This window comes from Dipteris shenzhenensis, chromosome 18 (genome assembly GCF_047967505.1).
Source record: "Dipteris shenzhenensis isolate YYH24624 ecotype China chromosome 18, Dip_SZ_1.0, whole genome shotgun sequence".
Taxonomy (NCBI): domain Eukaryota; kingdom Viridiplantae; phylum Streptophyta; class Polypodiopsida; order Gleicheniales; family Dipteridaceae; genus Dipteris; species Dipteris shenzhenensis.
This window is the reverse complement of record NC_141613.1, coordinates 12218374-12236847: the sequence shown is the minus strand read 5'-3', so window position 1 is coordinate 12236847 and position 18474 is coordinate 12218374. Positions and strand designations below refer to the sequence as shown.

The 18474-nt window shown below is 45.2% G+C and overlaps 1 protein-coding gene across 2 annotated transcripts in view; it reads left to right on the top strand.

Moving 5' to 3' along the window:
• Positions 1-4708: 4708 nt before the first annotated feature.
• LOC147890806 (putative histone-arginine methyltransferase CARM1) overlaps positions 4709-18474 on the top strand; it is a 125683-nt gene continuing 111917 nt past the window's right edge. The window contains exons 1-2 of one of the 2 annotated variants that reach the window (XM_087389439.1): positions 4709-5207; positions 10212-10280. In XM_087389439.1, the coding sequence (XP_087245565.1) occupies positions 4953-5207; positions 10212-10280 (324 nt within the window). In that variant the 5' untranslated portion in view covers positions 4709-4952. The remainder of the gene's footprint in view (positions 5208-10211; positions 10281-18474) is intronic. The other variant, XM_087389438.1, reaches the window with a different exon arrangement.

Here is an 18474-nt window from a genome sequence, read left to right as displayed (position 1 = left end):
CCCCTATTGCATGCCTTATGCGCATATAAGAAATGTTTTTCGCAACGTACATGACAACACCTTTGTTGATGAGCTCCTCCATAGTCGAGCAAGTGTGTGTCTCCTATCCACAACAAAAGATAGCTACTAGGAATAAACAGAGCAAGTTGGAGGATACAAATGTAATATAATCTACATTGATCAAACTTATTGGAATAGAAACTTCTTGTTTCTTACTGTTGCACGGTCCTCAGGGATTTGGACCATTAGCTGACTTGGTTAGTTGTTGGTCCATCAAGGTCCACTTTGACAATCACAAAAGCTAAGGTGTCAATAACTGAGGTGAAAGGCGCTCTCATGTTCTCCATTGGATTGGCTGCATAATGTCTTATCACATTATCAGGAACAAATGAAATCACCCCGTCAAAAGGCTCACCTTTTAGAACTGTGGTTGTAGCATCAACACTCAAAGAGAAAGAAGATGTCCCTCCTTCATCAAAAGCTCGCTTGCTAATGGTTGGACCCTCTACTCTGACAAAATCATTAGCTTGGAAAATGTCTTTGAGATCTACAACATATGTGTGTGGAATGTGTAATGTGATTGTCTCTGAGCATATAGAATCAATCAAGTCAATCCACATGTACACAAGATATGGGACATCTTTCTCTTTGAAAGTTTCATACTTTGCCAAGACTTCATCCTCAAAAGCAAAACGATAAGAAACAATTTTTGATAGTGCACTTATTGATAGTATTGGCAAGGCATTCGCATTTGGAGGAGTTAAGTTTGAGGCACATTTGCCCTACTAGGCCCACTCCCATAATCCATCCCATGTATAGCTTTCATTTGATGCACAAACTCCAAATTGGCATTGGCGAAACTTCTCACTACTTTGGGTCCAACATTTGAGCTAGCTAGAAAATGGCGTTGTGGCATGTTGTGAGCCGTATTTTGTTACGTTTCATAAGTTTCAAAAAAAAAGTGACATCTTTGAGCATTGTCCTACCTTCATTGAGTATGTATTATCAAAATTCGAACGTAATGGATTGTATTCGAGTAGATTTGAACTAACATAGTCGCCATTTTCTAAGTACAAAAACTGTAACTTTTTAAAAATTATATTCATGAGAGAAAGTGAAGATATGATAATAATTGCTTCAAATTTCTTTTGCATGTGTATTCAAGAAAGATGCATTCATTGTTTTCACATCCTTCTCAAAGGAAATCCAAATAAATTAAATAAATTAGATGAATGTTTTTTCCAACAACAAAGCGAAACAATATAAGATTTTGAAATAGGAAGACAAGATCTTTAAATGCTATACTTCAAAGAAAAAGTTATTTGCTGTCAAGTTTCAAAATATTTACTTCTAATAGTATAACAGCTAATTGAAATCAAATACAAACGCATGCAAAAAAAGATAAGAGCACATTCTTTGATACCAAAATTAAAGCAAGGAAATTGATAGGGTTTATTCAAGATACATTGCACTTTAAAAAAGAAACCGATTGTTCAAAAAGATGGGCAAGCGTGCTACTAGTTTGAGGCTATGTGTCTACAACTTCCAAAGCTCCATCGTCCTCTAGAATCGGCGACCCTTTATTTATAGTTATTTGGCACTTCAACTTAATATTGCATCCTTTGTCATAGATTGTTTGCCGAACCGAACAAGTGACGCCAACTATGAACATCTCTGAGGCATACTAAATGATTATGAAAACAAAATAAAAAAGAATGAAGCCATACCTTCAGCACAAGCTTGCTTGGTGGCCGCATGGAATGTGGTTTTCAATGTTTTCTTTTCGAATACCATCTTCCTTACTTAGGGCTAACACCAAAGGGAAACTTTTCGTTGATGGAGGGGGAGGAACATAGGTCTTTATCAAATAGCCACCTGAAGCTGAGATAACACCATGTTGAGTGAGTGCTCGTACCATTTCTCTCATTGGTGGGCCAAGGTCTTTCATCAAAGGAAGAAAAACAAATACTTACATATAAGGGCAATTAATGGGACTACACCAAAAAATTACTTTGTTTTTTCACTTTTACCTTCCATCAGATTGAAAGTTTGATTTCTTGGCCCCGCACTTCCAAGGAATGTTTTTGAGGCTCCATTGTGTATAAGGATATCTGATGTGATGTCCAATCATCACATAACTTAGATGATTTCTTATGGAAGGACCAAAACATATAGATTTTTTCAAATAAAAAAACTTAGTTACACGACAACAATTGAAGAACACAACGCCAAAACAATATATCCCCACTTGCATGAACATATGTGGAAAGTTGCTCATTTGTGGAATTATCCTCTGGTACATGCAAAGCTTCGTGGCATTTTTCAATTGTAGGACTCTTCGACTTAGATTCATCAACTACCTCTATGACGAACAAAGAATAGAAAATTGACAATGAGAGAGAGAGGTTCAACCTTCTAACTGAGACTGTGTGGAATCAAGACAACCTTATATATGGAACTTACAGGCGCCCAAGCACCCAACAAAGAAAAAGTGAAACACGATAGGTTGGAGATGGCCAGATCAAAAAGTACTTAGTTTTTGTATCATTCCAATCAATCTTTGTAGTTGCAAGAAGTGCGTGATAAAAACAAAAAAGAATCGCATCATAACAACTAAGCAACGTCTCTATGCATACACACAAATGCTCGAACGACATCATCAATGTACAAATTCTACATCGTATAGCGTGATCGCCACGATGAATTGATCGAGACGGAATTTGTGTGCTTTGGGGAGAATGATAAGCTAACCAACAAGAAGGAAAATCCCTATCAACATAGCAGGATGATTCAACTTAAGGTTCTATATATATATATATATATATATGTATATACCGCAAGTCCCTTAGCAGAAGAGCATGGCAAAAAACATCCCAAGTAGACAAACAATGGAACACAACACCTTTGAGTCGGGTGATTAAAGAAGAGACAGAGAATAATAATTCACTTCAATGCTAGAATCCTCAGCTAGGAACAATCTGTCTCAGAGTATGCATGAACAATTGGTCTTAGAGGCGGGCGGATGAAGATATCACATAGATACAAAACGTACCGGCTTACGAACCTTCCCAAATTCTTAAAAAACTCATTCTTACCTCGAATACATGATTGTTGTCATCTCTGCAGACCTTCTTAGATTCCACCATATTCATATGACCTTCACAAATCAATCACAAATAAGAACACAGATAATGGGCGAATGTTTGAATGAACTATCGAAATGAATTGTGAAATACTGCAAACCTCTCTCGAACTCTCCGCTGCTAGTATCCATAGAGTCTCCACATGCTTTGGATTCATCTTTGGAAACCACCTTCTCTGCTTTGGACATCTTTAACAATACCTCCTCATGAAACAAAGCACTGCGGAAAAGAGAGATGCACAAAAGACTACATGCGAAATTCCACATATCCAACATGCATCCAATCATCATTTCATAGCACAAACACAGTAGTCTGGTTTTGGATAGCGCGTACTGTGCCCATCCCTCTCAAGTTGTTTGTCTGATGGCCCATAACTTTCCTTGCCAAGTATCCTTAGAAGATTAGACCTTCTGTATGCAGTCCAATCTCATCGCGTAAGGTGACCGTGTCGTCAAAGACATCCATCAACCAACAATGCAGATGCACAAGCATGACGAGTAGTATGGTATCCTTGCATGAGCCGATGCAAAAAGACAGAGGTGAAAGACGTGATTGAAGATATATGAAGCCAGCACGTGGCTCCACTCCATGCAATGCAAGTAGCCCAACGTAGGGACGAGTCCGTGTGGTAAATTAAAAAAAGGTCTAAACTGATTTTCGCTTCTCCAAGTGGGGTTGGCTTCACTTAGGCCTCCCCTGGCACGTGGAAGGCCAAAAATTAGAATAGAGGAAGAAGCATTCAACATCTATGATGCTAGAATCATAAGCTAATGGTCTTCAATGATACATAGGAAATTTACCACGGTGGATTCTGTTAGTGGTATTGGTAATCAAGTGGGTGGAAGTAGATGCATTGTAAAGTTCTAACTTAACAAAACTGGTTACGTTAAGCTCACTAATACAGCTCGGTAAGGGGCCACCATTCCTGTGGCACAACACATATGCTTCTCTTGCTGGCCCTCTAGACAGTGACGGCTCATTTTTGGGGGCCCTCAAAAAAGGCTGCAACCACGTATAAGCGTGAATTGCAAAGTTGCAATAGAGCGGGGCCCCGAAATGTCAGGGAGGAGAGTCGACGACTATTTCATTTGCAAGAGGCTGATGCATGCTGAGTCATGGCAACGAAAGTCGTGGGGTTGATAGGACAAGGCGTGAGGAGAGGCGTTTTGGGTGGGGAAATGCCAACCGAGCAAATGGTGGGAACAAACTCAAGGGCCCTAAGAGGGGATCCCCGCGCCAACCAATAGGGTTGGAGCAGCGGGAAATCACATCCCCGTGAAGCAAAAATGCCCAGCCAGTATTTTTGCCTGGCAGTGGACTGCTCTCCTGGCAGGATGGATTTCAAGACTTCCAGCCCAGCAGTCGGATGCTGGACAAGTTCAGGCGGTGTAGAAGTGCCAAAAGTGCTGCAACAATAGAGTCTCTCATACTCTCCCCACTCTCCATGCAGGGACTGGATGAACCGGTTGCAGACGGTGCAACCCGGATTGTGGCTCACTAGGCACAAGGCTGCAGACACGTGGGGATGCTTAGCGGGGAGCTACTCTAAGAACGAAGCCTATTTGGGGGGGGAGGTTTCGGGAACCCTACAAATATAGAGTGATAGATACAATGATGAGGAATATAAAAGAAAGTATTTTGAATTGAAGAGGAGGGGAGGAAGCGTTCTTAGCTGCTTCTGCGGCAGAGCAACCTCAAACTCCTCACTCCTCCACCTCCAAATGCTTCCCTCAATCCCTTGATCTCACTTCACTAGACCATTTTGCACCTTTCCATTACCTTTCCATAGCACCTTTGTTCGCCTTTGCCATGGCTTTCGCCTCTCTTCGACAGCCCATGTTGTTCTCCGACCTCTCCCTCTCCCTTTTGTCCCCTGACCCCGTTCGCCCTTCGGACGCCTTCCCCTCGTTCCCCTTCTCGTGGGGTCCCTCAGTCCCAGCGGTTGCAATCCTTACCTCTGATCAAAACGGCAAGATTGTCGATTTCCAGCATGCTCCGGACAGCAAAACAGCTCGCGATGTCGATGGGCTCTCAAAATTCCGATGTCATCTGCAGCGTTCTCAGGTAATTTGCATCCATTTTCGTCCAGCATTGAAATATACCCACATCCTCTAACCATTTTTTACATTTCCTGTGTGACGTATAATGTTAGGACTGTGGAGGAGATGCTTAGGCAAAGGCTTCTGTAAAGAGAAGGTGGTAAGGGTGCAACTTGCGGGATGGGGCCCAAGTCCTATTTGGACGATAAATACGTGGGAACCCCCGGAAAAAGGAAAGTAAAAGTCCGAAAGACAATCACGAGGGGAAATCTAGCTGGAATAAGCAGCTTTGTTTTGAGAGGATTTTTTACAACACGGGACGACAGTCCTGCTTGAATTTTAGACATGCATTTTGGCATCGTGCATGGTGAGTAGGTGCTCGCTCTTCTGAGTTCTCACGAGAACTCAATATGCATAATTGATAGCTCATCCGCAAGTTGAAGAAGTATGACCTATAGAGGGAGGCTGACTTTTAGAAGAACATTGGAGAATCAAAATCACGAATCTAGCGGTTTCCGTGAAGATGGGCGCACCCTTGTGACCTCCACGCTCTTCCACTCCTATATCTCTTCTTTCCCCTTCTAGCTCAGGCCTATGTGGTTGGAGATGTCTTGTCTAAACGTGGGCTTGCACATTGTTTGTTGTCCCCACTATCTACCCGTGCAGAATTTGAGGGCAGCAGTCATATATATCAGATTTGCAAGGACGGTCGTGATGAATTATCTTAAATTCAAATCTTTCCGAGATGACATTCCCTCAATTTCATGACCACGCAACCATGGTCAATCTGAAATGGTGAACAAATGGGTAGAGGAATATTTTTGTCGCAACACCCAGAGGTCATGACTAACAATCTCTCTATTCGAAGAGGCCCTTTTGAGGCAATGTATGGGTGCAAAGTGGGAATGCCTTCCTCAATTGCAGACATGGTTTAAAAAACTACCAAGCACGAGATGACTTGAAGAGAATGAAGACTCTTCTACAATTGGCTAAACAGAATATGCCCAAGCCAATAAGAAGAAATATGCTGATGAACGTAGGAGATACTTGGTTTTCAAGGGAGGAAATTATGTGATTTATGCCTCCATAACAATCGTTATGCTTTGCCGAAGGGTGATATCAACAAAGCTTACTCATCAGTAGTTTGGCCTTCTAGGATCATCCACAAGATTGGAGCTACTGATGTAACATGCAACGGTAATCTGATCATGTAATTCACAGCAAGACCTTCTTTAAACCTTTAGCGAGGAATTAGCGTTGTTTACCATAGAGAGAGAAAGGAGATGAGGGTAGAGAGAGAATAGAGTCGACAACCAATTGGGTCCCTGTACCCACTGAGGGCCCCCTCCCCCAATCAGGGGAGAATTTGCTTTATACTTGGAGAATTGAGAAATACATAGAACACTCTTCGAGAGAGCACGGAACGCACTTTTGAAGAGCTCACTGTGCACACTTATAGCAGACTCAAAGACCTGAGAGGCAACACCGACCAATACCGAGACCTTGATGCTGTCCACACTGACGATGTAGGACACTTTTGCAAGGCAAGGAAGAGGCTTGTGCTGTCTACCGGAATGCAGGGTCACTGCGTGAGTGAGAGAGTGAAAACTAGGAGTGATAGATCCTATGAGAGAACTGAGAGATGACTGAAATATAGAGCTGAGAGTGAGCTGTGTAAACTGTAAAAGAGAGCTGAGAAAGCTGAGGAAACAGTGTCCAAACCTCTCTCCGTTTGCTGGTCCAAACCTCCGACTGTCGTGCTGCGTGGACACCTTCAGATCAGGCTGAACTGATGGCCAAGGGACTGAGGCTAGAGCAGGGCCAGATCTGAGGATCTCAGGGGCTGCACAGGAGGCTGAAGTGGAGCTGTAGGAGAGCTGAAGGCAGGAGCAAACTGAATGAGGAAAGAGGGCAGCCAAGGGGCCCTTTTATAGGGCTGGAACTGAGCCAACCCAGTCTGTAAACAGCCGACTGGGTTGGTCTGTTTTACAGAGTGGTTGGCCTTAAAAGCCCCCCCATTTGCCAGGAGAGTTTTTGGGCAGCCTTTGCAGGCTGCCTTCCCTGCTTACTTGTCCAGGCTTTGGGGACCCTAAAGGGGCTCCTAACCTAGGCTAAGACCTAAACTATAAGATGGAAACACTGAACGTACTGTTCTCCAGTGGGTACTAGTGAACAAGAACTGAATTTACTGACTTGACCTAAGGCTGAGAGACTGACCTACATAGCTTGTGCCTGACTCAAGGGCTCACAAAGGGGTCACAGCATACGACAAAATCTCCTATCTGGGAACTATAATGCACTTGTCGAGTTAGCCAGTGTGTCACCTTGCACCCAAGTGCAGGGGTGCACGTGACATTCCCTCCTTCTTAACTTGGCGGTAGGCTCATTGCTCCCAAGTAGTACCGCCAATATCTGGGGAAACTCCTGGAAAAAATCTTCGTCCAACCACACTGCTTCATGGGTACCTCTATCATGGAACTTGGTGTAAAACTCACGGATCTTGCGTCTTGACCCATGCTTGAATTTATGAAGAAGGATTTATTCTAGTTGCAAAACTTCGGCTTCATCAAGAACTTCAGGTTGTTGCTCGTCGGAAATCTCTGAAAGAGGAGGTCCAAAATATGGCTTCAACCAAGCTACATGGAACACATTGTGCATAGTCCAACTGTCTGGTAGGTGTAACTTCATTGAGACATCGTTGATCTTTTGAATAATAGGGAATGGTTCGAAGCTCCTGAAGGATAGCTTAGGGCATCGCTTGCCCACTTGCTTCAATCTTTGCTTGATAATGCGTAAATACACCCATTGACCCTCTTTATACTGGACATCTCGTCTGGATTTGTTAGCCTGGCACATATACGATGCTTGAGCTTTGGCGATGCGGCTTTTCATGAACTCCGTCATCTTTGCCATTGATTCGGTGGTTTTGTTGGCTTCAAGAGATGGAGACACCATCCGGGTGAGGAGTGAGGTAAATCGCCGTCCAATTGCCGCTTCATAAGGTGTGCGACCGATACTTGAAGAAAAGGTATCGTTCAGAATGGCCTGCACAAGCGGAAGAAGCTGCTCCCACTTTCCTTGAGCATCATGACAATATGATTTCAAACTATCAAATGCCATACCATTATACTTTTTCGTCTCGCTGTTCGATTGCGGATGGAAAGTGTTGGACATCTGTAGCTTAGTACCAAAATTATCAAACAAGGCTCACCAAAAGTTAGACGTGAACTTTGAGTCCTTGTCGGATGTGATGGCCTTGGGCAACCCTCCAATGGGATACCAATACTTGATAAACAAACGAGCTACATCTTCAGCGCTGGCCGTTTGTTTGTAGGGAATTAGGATACAATATTTACTAAAGCGACAAACAATAATAAGACATTGAGTATTACGCATACCTGCGGATGCTGGAAGTGGCCCCACGAAATCCATATCTATGTCCTGGAAAGGACCGTCGGGGATTGGCAATGGCATAAGTAAGCTTGCCGCCTTCTTGTGGGAAGCCTTGACCTTTTGGCATATTTGACAATTCTGCACATAGCCGTATACGTCCTTCCGCATCTTTGGCCAATAGAAATAGCGCTCTAACTTCTCCAAAGTCCCGTTGATACCTCTGTGACCACCGGTAAGGGCGTCATGGGCAACATGAAGAAGCAACTGCCGTTTGTCTTTGAGTACACATAATCTTTTCTTATAGAAAAGCCAACCGTCCTCTAATGAGTAATGGCCTGAAGCAAGCGTTGTGGCTAACTGGAACTGCGTGCCAAACTCTGCTGACTCCGCATACCGTGCCTTCATGCTATCAAGATCCTTTCCTTTGATTTCGAGCACAGTGGTGTGCTCAATGGTCTGGATGGAACCTTTTCGATGGAGAGCGTCTGCAACGGGGTTGTTTTTGCTAGGAATGCGTACTAGGCATTGTCTGAAGCCACTTAAGGGCTTGGTGATCTGTCTCACCGTGAAAGTCCGTTCGTATAGGAAAGGCTTCCTATGTTTTAATGCCTGGATGACACCGAGGAGCTCTCTATCATACACTGAATAGTTCTTTTCGGCATTGCTAAGCTTTTTGCTATAGTATGCCACGGGCCTATCCTCTTGTTGTAAAATTGCCCCTATGGCGACATTGCTAGCGTCTGTGATTACCAGAAATGGATTATCCCAAGAGGTGATCTTCCTAACTGGTGTTGTCGTGGCCAACCGTTGCAAGTCGTGGAAGGCCTGCAAAGCTTTGCCTGTGACTTGAACTTTTTGTCTGCGTGTCTTTACCCCCTTGAGTAAATCTGTAAGAGGGGCTGCATATGTTGAGAAACCCTCCATGTGCGAGTTGTATGCTTGACACAAATCCACAAAGGATCGGATCTCCTTGGCCGTCGTGGGGACAGCCCAACTTGTCATAGCTTGGATCTTCTCAGGGTCCAATCGAATCCCTTGAGCACTAATGATGTAGCCCAAATACTGAATTTCCAGCAATCTGAATTCACTTTTCTTTGCGTTGAGATATAGTTGGTTATCCCGTAATAACTGTAGGGCACATCGCACATCCTTAATATGCTGCTCGGCTGTCGCGGAAAAGATAAGGATATCATCGAGAAAGATGAACATGCACTTCCCAATATATTTTGCGAATACCCGGGATATCATCTTGTTGAATGTTGGTGGTGCGTTCTTCAGACTAAAGGGCATGTTTGTATGGCATTTTCTTGTGTTTCTCAGGATTGTTTCCATCTTGCGTGATCATATCCAGAAACTTTCTACATGCTACATGGAAAACTTGATCTTTATTGAATTTGAATAATTGTACTCTTCAGCTATATATGTTTATGCCCTATTTTCTTTTCATTTCAGTTGATTTCTTCCCATGTCATTTGGCTGTTGCCATGGTAGATCTTTTGCTTAGTAACGATATTTTCTATTTCAAGATAAGCGTGGAACTTTGTTAATACTGTCTGCTCCTTTTACAAATCCAACCTTGTTTAGCTTTGCTTATGTGAAGTAATTATTGTCACTGTTTGTTGTTGTCTCTTGACAGGTCTTCAAGATGGGCCCAACCTTTCAGGTTTGGATGGTGGATGATACGTCTTCTACTACTGTTTCAAAGGTGATCAAACTTTCCGAGAGTCTGATCAAATTTCTGTTTCAATGGCTTCACATTATTTGATGAGTTACAATCTTCCTTTTTATGGAGTGATTCCTCACCCGACAGCAAAAAGACCCTTGGCTTTGGAAAGGGGATAGTGTGGTGTTTTACATAATAATATAGAAGAAAGTTCCAAATGGTAGAATGGTGGGATATAATGTGGAAGAGCAATTAGTAGTGCCTTATGTCTCTATGATGACTCACCACGCTTGATAATGGTGGGAAAAAATCGATGTGTGTGAACAGAAGACGAGATGAGGGTAATGTTCATTTATGTTCAAATGATAGAACCTAAAATTTACCCTAAAAGGGACTTAGCTAGTTACAAAGTACAAAAGAAGACAATTCATAGTATAAATCCTTGTATGAACATTATGTGAAATTAAATCTAGCTAAAATTCTCTTTTAAATATACATGCAACATTCTGGTTGAATAGCCACCTTAATGTTGGAAGGGAGAGAAATAGCAAATACTGAATTCATTTCAAAGGAAGGAGAGCCTAAACTCTAGTCTGAAGGAGAAGTCAAGTAGTTATGAAAGTGCATGTATCAACTCTTTTTTCAAGATATTAGTTTGTCTTCGAGGATTTTGACTAGCCTTTGTTTTAGTGCTAGCTGTTAGCATGCCTTTTTTTGACTAGCCAATTACAAAGTACAGAAGAAGACAGTTCACAATATAAATCCTTGTATGAACATCATGTAAAATTAAACCTTGCTAAAATTCTCTTCTAAATATACATGCAACATTCTGGTTGGATAGCCACCTTAATGTTGAAAGGGAGATAAATAACAAATACTGAATTCATTTCAAATGTAGGAGAGCCTAAACTCCAGTTTGAAGGAGAAGTCAAATAGTTATGAAAGGAGTGCATGTATCATCCACTATTCTTTGAAGATATTAGTTTGTATCCTAGGATTTTGACTAGCCTTTGTTTTAGTGCTAGCTGTCAGCATGCTTGATTCTATCCTACACCCTGGGACTTGTGACCGAGACTATATATGAAGACCTTCATTGCATATTGTTAGAGTTGCATCCGTATGAGAAAGCATGTGTTTCTATATAACTGTTGTACTATCTTCATTTTCTCTTTGGTAAAATTTTGATATATTGTGCTACGCCGCTCTAAACAATGGTTACATAAGTTTCGACCCTAGTCACGAAAGTACATCTCAGAAAGCATAACGGGCGTAATGATACTAACTTCTGTCTTGGCTTAATCTGTGAGGGTGCCGTATGCATGATAATCTAGATCCTAAGAATTAATCTATCTTGTTGGTGCAACAGGGGGGCCAGAAGAGTGGTGCAATTAAAAATTGCTAATTTTAGCACAGGACTCCAAAAAGAGCCCAGAGCCCTTCTTTTGGATTGAGAACAAAAGAATTCAGAAGACCAAAATCAGTTCTAGGAGGAGCCAAATCATTAGTTGTGAGCTGCCAGAGCCTGCCAGGTGCTGCTAGAGCGAAATTGCCTTTTACGAGGACCTTCTAGAGCCTGCCAGGGAAAATCTTCATCAGCTAGGGCCAGTACCAGTGCATCCAGGGCCTGCCAGAGGAAATCACACCTGATCCAGGAGCCTGTTGCAGATTGCGATTTCAGCCAGGGTGTCCTTTGCAAATTGCGATTTCACTTCCAGGTCCTCTGGGCTGTGCTAGGTGATTGCGCCCTGTTCTGGAGCTGTTTTCAGGTGTTTCCAGGCTGCTACAGGTGTTTCTAGGCTGTCCAGGCTGTGCCAGGAAAATTGCGATTTGCTACCAAGCTGTCCAGGGTCTGCAGGGAAGATTGCGATCTGTTTTCTGGAGACTTCCGGGTGTTGCTGCTGATTTTGGTAACTTTCTAGGCGTGGTTCTCGCTTCTAAGCTGCTCTTGGTGTTGTGCAAGGGCAGAATCAACTTTTCTTTGCAGGATCTAGGGTTTTCCAGCCCGGGTGACCTTTCTTCTGTGGATCAAATGATATTTTTTCTTTTTTTTAAAAACTAGAAAAGGGACCTAGAGAGATTCTGAAATAGGAGCTAGCAACCAAGTGGTGGTCTATACATCTAGCAAATACCCTTCGAGAAAAGGGTGTAGAAGATTCCTACCACCCATGCTTGGCACAAGCGCTCCTACCTTTTGGTGGTCGCTCTTGAGCTTGGAATACCACGCTCCCAAATGGCATGCAAAGTGAAGATGATATCCTGGCAGATGCCTACCAGGGTAGCCGTCGGAGAAATGGGCTGGCCTCCCATAACTTGGCTGCACCGAGCGACCCAAATGTTCTAGGCTTTAATGCTTGATACTGTCTCCCACATACCATCTTCCGGTACAGGTGATGGGCATGAGTGAGAGGGCTGAAATGCATCATGGATCTCAATCCGGAAGACATGTTGTCCATGTATCTTGTATGCCGATGAGACAGGATCAATCAAGAATGCATGTCCTCCCTCCGTGAGCCAGACCGCCATCCCCCAAGTGAAGTCCCTCCTCATTCTCTGTGTGCGAGCCACAATCCTGAGGGACACTAACCATATCCGTTGTGTGATCAAGAAACCCCACAGGCAACGAGGGATCGTCTCCAAAACTCGGTCCACACAGCCAGTGCATCTGCCATCTACCTACATATGCTCCAGCCAGGGGCCGATGGGCAAGCCTCGTGAGCCATCAACTAGGAGAAATAAGATATCTTCCGTGGGTGCAAGCTCATCCAAAGGCGAGGATAGAAACAATAAACAACCTCTCTTGAGACATCCTTCTCTAACCAATGGTGTTTACTTGAGTGGGACCATGCTACTGCCTCAAGCTGTAAGTGGCGCTTGATATGAGTCGTGTAGGAATAGAAGGACACCTCCTCCACCCAGTCCAAATGCCCTATGCGGGTTGGCAAGAACCACATATTCATTGTTGGTTGACCTGTTGGCAGCATTGGTATGCTGTCATTTTAGGTTTGGTTGGTCTGTTGGGTTGCTCCCATTTCAGACTTGGTTGATTTGTTGATGGCATTGTTAGCTGTCTTTTAGATTTGGTTATTTGATTATTTTTCTATTTCAGCTTTGGTCATTTCATTTGCTTTTGGTTTTTCCATTGCATATCATTTCTTTTTGTTGGTTTGCAGGCAATCGCGGACGTTTGCCTTCTTTCAAGAGGGGGGTCTGTGTCACGAGGACGTGAAATTATGAGACTTTTGATTTGCGACTCTTGTAATTTGCACGCGACTACCTTGAGCCTCTGGGACGCGAGGGTTTGTCCATGGGGTAGGACTTGGGGAATTAAAACTCCCTAGTGGGCCCTTGGAAATAGTGAATGTGCGCCTAGTTACTAGGCAATTAATTCCTAGGGTCAAAGTGTGCAACAGGGGGGCCAAAAGAGTGGTGCAATTAAAAATTGCTAATTTTAGCACAGGACTCCAAAAAGAGCCGAGAGTCCTTCTTTTGGATTCAGAAGACCAAAATCAGTTCTAGGAGGAGCTAGATCATTAGTTGTGAGCTGCTAGAGCCTGCTAGGTGCCGCTAGAGTAAAATCGCCTTTTACCAGGAGCTTCTAGAGCCTACCAGGGAAAATTGTCATCAGCGAGGGTCAGTACGAGTGCATCCAAGGCTTGCCAGAGGAAATCACACCTGATCCAAGAGCCTGTAGTAGATTGCGATTTCAGCCAGGGTGTCCTTTGCTGATCGATTTCACTTCCAAGTCCTCCGAGCTGTGCCAGGTGATTGTGCCCTGTTTTGGAGCTGTTTTCAGGTGTTTCCAGGCTGCTCTACAAGAAACTGCGATTTGTTTCCAGGCTGTGCCAGGAAAATTGCGATTTGCTACCAGGCTGTCCAGGCTCTGCAGGGAAGATTGCAATCTGTTTTCTGGAGACTTCTGGGTGTTGCTGCTGATTTTGGTAACTTTCTAGGCATGGGTGCTCGCTTCTAAGCTGCTCTTGGGACTGTGCCAGGGCAGAATCAACTTTTCTCTGCAGGATCTTGGGTTTTCCAGCCCGGGTGATCTTTCTTTTGTGGATACTGGGTAGAAGAAGGCTTGTCTTTGCCTGATTTTGCTGTTCCATGATTGGTTGCTGGCTAGTTATTGCGTTTGGGTTTCTTTCCTTGCAAAGAAAGGTTGATTTATGCTGTTGGGCAGTGGCTAGGGAGGCTATAGATTGGGGCAACCCGTTTGTAAGTGCTTTGTCGCTTGATTGCACCAGAGTTTAGTTGTTGAGGGCTTTGTCTTGCAGTTGTTCAGCCGTGTTTGGTTGGTTGGGCACTTGGTTGTGCGATTGCAGGTGTGGCTCAGACATTGGATGCTATTGGGGTCTCTGTTGCATGCTTTGGTTGGCTGAGGATATAGGATTGTATAGTGATTGGATGACGTTCACCTTTTGAAGTTGAGTAGGGAATTGCAGGATGGGCTGGACGGGGAGTTTGTGGGCATTGGTTTGCATGTGGTGCAGCTTCTTAGAGACCTTTGTAATCAGCCGCTTGGCTTCAAATGAATGTTAAATAAATACCGCAAGGGGCGCCAACGCTTGGGACCAATCGGTGTCCTTGTTTCTGAGTAGGAGCGCTCTAGCTCCCATGTGATTTGTTCTGTGGTGCATATTTACTTGTCAATTTACTATGTATGCTGTAATTAAGTGGATCCTACCAGCCTTTACTTTGTTTAGGCTGGTTTCAGTTGGGCCTATATAACTGGCCTTTGGCAGCTCTTGTTGGCTGCTCCTTTGCTGACCCTGCTGCCCATCTGGTAGTGCTTGTATCTGCTGCTGTACCTGACCAATCTTCACGCGCCCCCCCCCCTCCGAGAAAAAAACTCCTACTAAAGCTTAAAAATCACCATATAAATCAGCAAAACCGTAAGGTTCTGATCATGGAAAAGAAAACAAAATATAGTTTGTCACAAATGTGCCAGCCTGTTTCCAAAGAATGTGGCTCATTGCATAGGGAGTCTCTGTATAATTTGGGTGAACAACTAAGGTGGTGGTCTATACATCTAGTGAATCTCTCTCGCGGTAATGATGTAAAAATTGGTTGCAAGCCAAGCCTTGCAAAAACGCTCCCATCGTTTGGTAGTCGCTTTGGAACTTGGAGTACCGTGCTCCCACATGGCGCACATGGTGGATATGATATCTTGCCAGGAGGCGGCGAGGGTACTTGTCGGGGAGACGTGATGGCCTCCCATCACTTGACTGCAAGGTCCTGATAAGACAGTGTCTGGATCTATAGTCCAGATCCTGCCCAAGCAGCCCACTACCCTGATCCGTTGCCACTCTTCTCCATCCAAGATCGCCTCGTTCCCTCGATCGCTCTCCGTCTCAGCGTGCAAGAGGCTGTGTGGTCCCACTCTGTAGTATCTGCAGTGGTAAACCCATGGGACTCTTGGAGAAATTGAATCCAGAGAGGTACCGTTGTCCTTGAGGATTGGCCAAACGAATGGTGAGGGGTCCAAGTACTCGTCAACCCCTTTGACCACGAGTCGGGGATCGTTGCATCAATCTCTATCATCCATAGGCCTGGCTTGCTAAGATGTGAGAGATCTTGTAGCGTGGCCTCTCCTTCCCATGGAAGCTGACTCCAGACCCCAAAGGACCTCGCTGAGCCATTGTCCCACTGCGCTCTGCCGATATGTGTCCACTTGAGCATGCAACCCTCCATATCCCAAATGTCTTGGTGCCACATGAGCGGTTGCCTCTTGAACTTCTCCTGGCATGTAGGGCCAGCTCAGATGAGTCCCCTTGACAATCGCCTCTACACCTTGAGAAGGCTCCGCATCAGGAGGGAGCTTCCCTGTGAGGGGGCCTCTGAAAAATCCAGCTGTGGGATTGTTGCCATTGACCACTTGTGCGGGGGGTGCCCGTGAGAAGCACCGCAAGAGCTTCTAGGACTCAGAGCCTGGGGTGTGATTGCGGACCAAGAGGGCTTTGCTCAGCATCTTTGGATCAATGATGCTCAGCCCTCCTTGGACCGTAAGTAGGATTACCACGAACTTGGCGAGTAGGGCCTTGCCTATTAGAGAGAGTTTGGCCCAGCTCCAATACAAAAGCTTGCGCCGCACGCTCTACAGCACAGGTGCAAACTGTTGCTCTGTTGAGATATCAATGCCCACTTGACAGCCTATCTACCTCACCGTGTGGCCTCTCGGCATCCATCGGGAACTCTTGGACTGCCTTAATTGTTGTGAGAAGTCCTATTGACTTGGTCTAGTCGTTCTTGGCTCTTGAGGGCAAGCAAAATGTCTCTAGGGCCTCGTGGACACTGTCCAGACTCCCTACAATGCCCTCCACAAATAGAGCCGTATCATCCACAAATAGTGCCCTTTAGAAAGGACCACTCCATCGTGTTGTAAGCCTTCTCGAAATTGAGAAACAGGATCGCAATTAGGCTTGGACTCCTCATGAGCCCAATCCATTGCCTCCCAAAAGGTGAAGATGTTGTTCTGATGCTACGCTCTTGAACGAAAGCTGTTTGTGTGTCGTGGATAATGTCAGCAAGGTGGGGCCTCAACCGCAAACTCAAGCCCTTGGCTAAGATCTTGTAGGCGGTATCCTTGTCGGTCTCCAATGTCGAATATTTGACCCCCCCCCCCCCCCCCCCCCTCCCTGCGGGCGGGGGGATCAAGCATATCCAGCCTGTACTGAAGGGCTGAGGAAGTGATCCATCTGTAAGCTATCCACTGCTCCATCATGCGGTACATCTATTCTCTCATCATGCATTCGAGCAGCAAAGGGGTCCACTGCTCCCCTCTTGTGGAGGCAAAATGAAACCCTAGAAAAGGTGAGTGCGATAACCAATTACACCGATGGAAACCCCCTTCTCGGGCTGCAAGATCAACACCAAGGACCTGGAAGCTGAGAAAACAAGCCTCCTTTCTTTGGTGCCTTCAAGGGGGCAGTGTCTTGACTCTTGAATCCCGGATCTGGCTCTCAAGGGTGTGAGTCCCACAATTTTGTCACTGCTATCGAGAGACTGAAATGCTAACTTCACCTGTTGTCTGTCCTGGCGAAAGTAAAATGTTGATGGCTGGGGGAATCAAAGGTGCTGCCATTAGAGCACTCCTTGCCCGACAAAAGTCACCACCAGACTTTCTTTCTCCAAGGTAAAACAAGTAACCCAGCGCTGCAAAAAAGGAAAAAAGAAGGCATGAAGAAGGAGGGGAAAAGGGACACTGCTAAAAAGGAGGAAAAAGAGGGGAAAAGGAAGGGAAAAAGGCGAGGAAGAGACCTTGAGGCCAACCCACCGCTCAAGTTATAAGTTTGAAAGGGGGCTGGCAAAAAACCCTTTAAGAAATGCGGCTGAGTCAGGAAAGGGGCCTGCAAACTGAAGACAGAAGGGCCATGCCAAGCCCAACAAACCGAGAGCTCAACACAGAGAACCGGAACTCTAGGGGCTGGAAGGAGTGCAAGAGGCACCACTTCAGGCTCGAGCTGAGGCAGCACTTGAGGCTTGAGCTGCTCCAGGCCCACCCACAACTAAAGGAACTGCTGACACCAGTGAGAGCTCCAGGGAGCACCCGTGCTGCAGGGTGGCTCAAGAACCAGTAGAGGTGGAGAAAAAAGCCAGTCCTAGGTGGCCCTTGAATGCCACATTCATCTTGAGACCTGCAAAAGGGATGTGCAGTACGGTGAGGCTGGGAAGAAGGCCACAGGCCAAGTTGTTTTAAAGGAGATGCTCTACGCCAAAGCTGCAGCCCCGGTGAGGTCCAATGTGACGAGAATGCTTCAGGCCACAGAACTAAGGGAAGAAGGTGCGAAAACAGAGGAAAGGAAGGGGAAGAAAGGCGGAAGAGGGGTGGGAGAGAAGCGGAGGTGGAAGAGCAAGAAGGCAGCATGGGGAAGGGGAAAGCGGGGAGCTCGTACCTCAGTCAATAGCTTCAAGGGCACTGCCATATGATGTATCGTACCCATCGATTCTGACCAATACCTGCTGCCTAGTATCAGCTGCTGTACTGCTGTACTCCATCTGCTGCCGCCGCCGCCAACAGGTACCTGCTCTCTGCCGCAGCCCTTCTGCTGGCCCCCTCTAGCTGCACACTGCTCCAGCCCTTGTGCCCTCAACTCCACTTGGACCCGAGACACAGTATGAGTCAGGTCCCTTGTGCTGGTGTGGGTGGCCCTTGTTGCTGCCCCAAATCAACATCAAGAAGGATCCCCTTCCGCTTTCGATCTGGCAGCCATTTGGCTGCCCACATGGCAGCCTCAGTCCA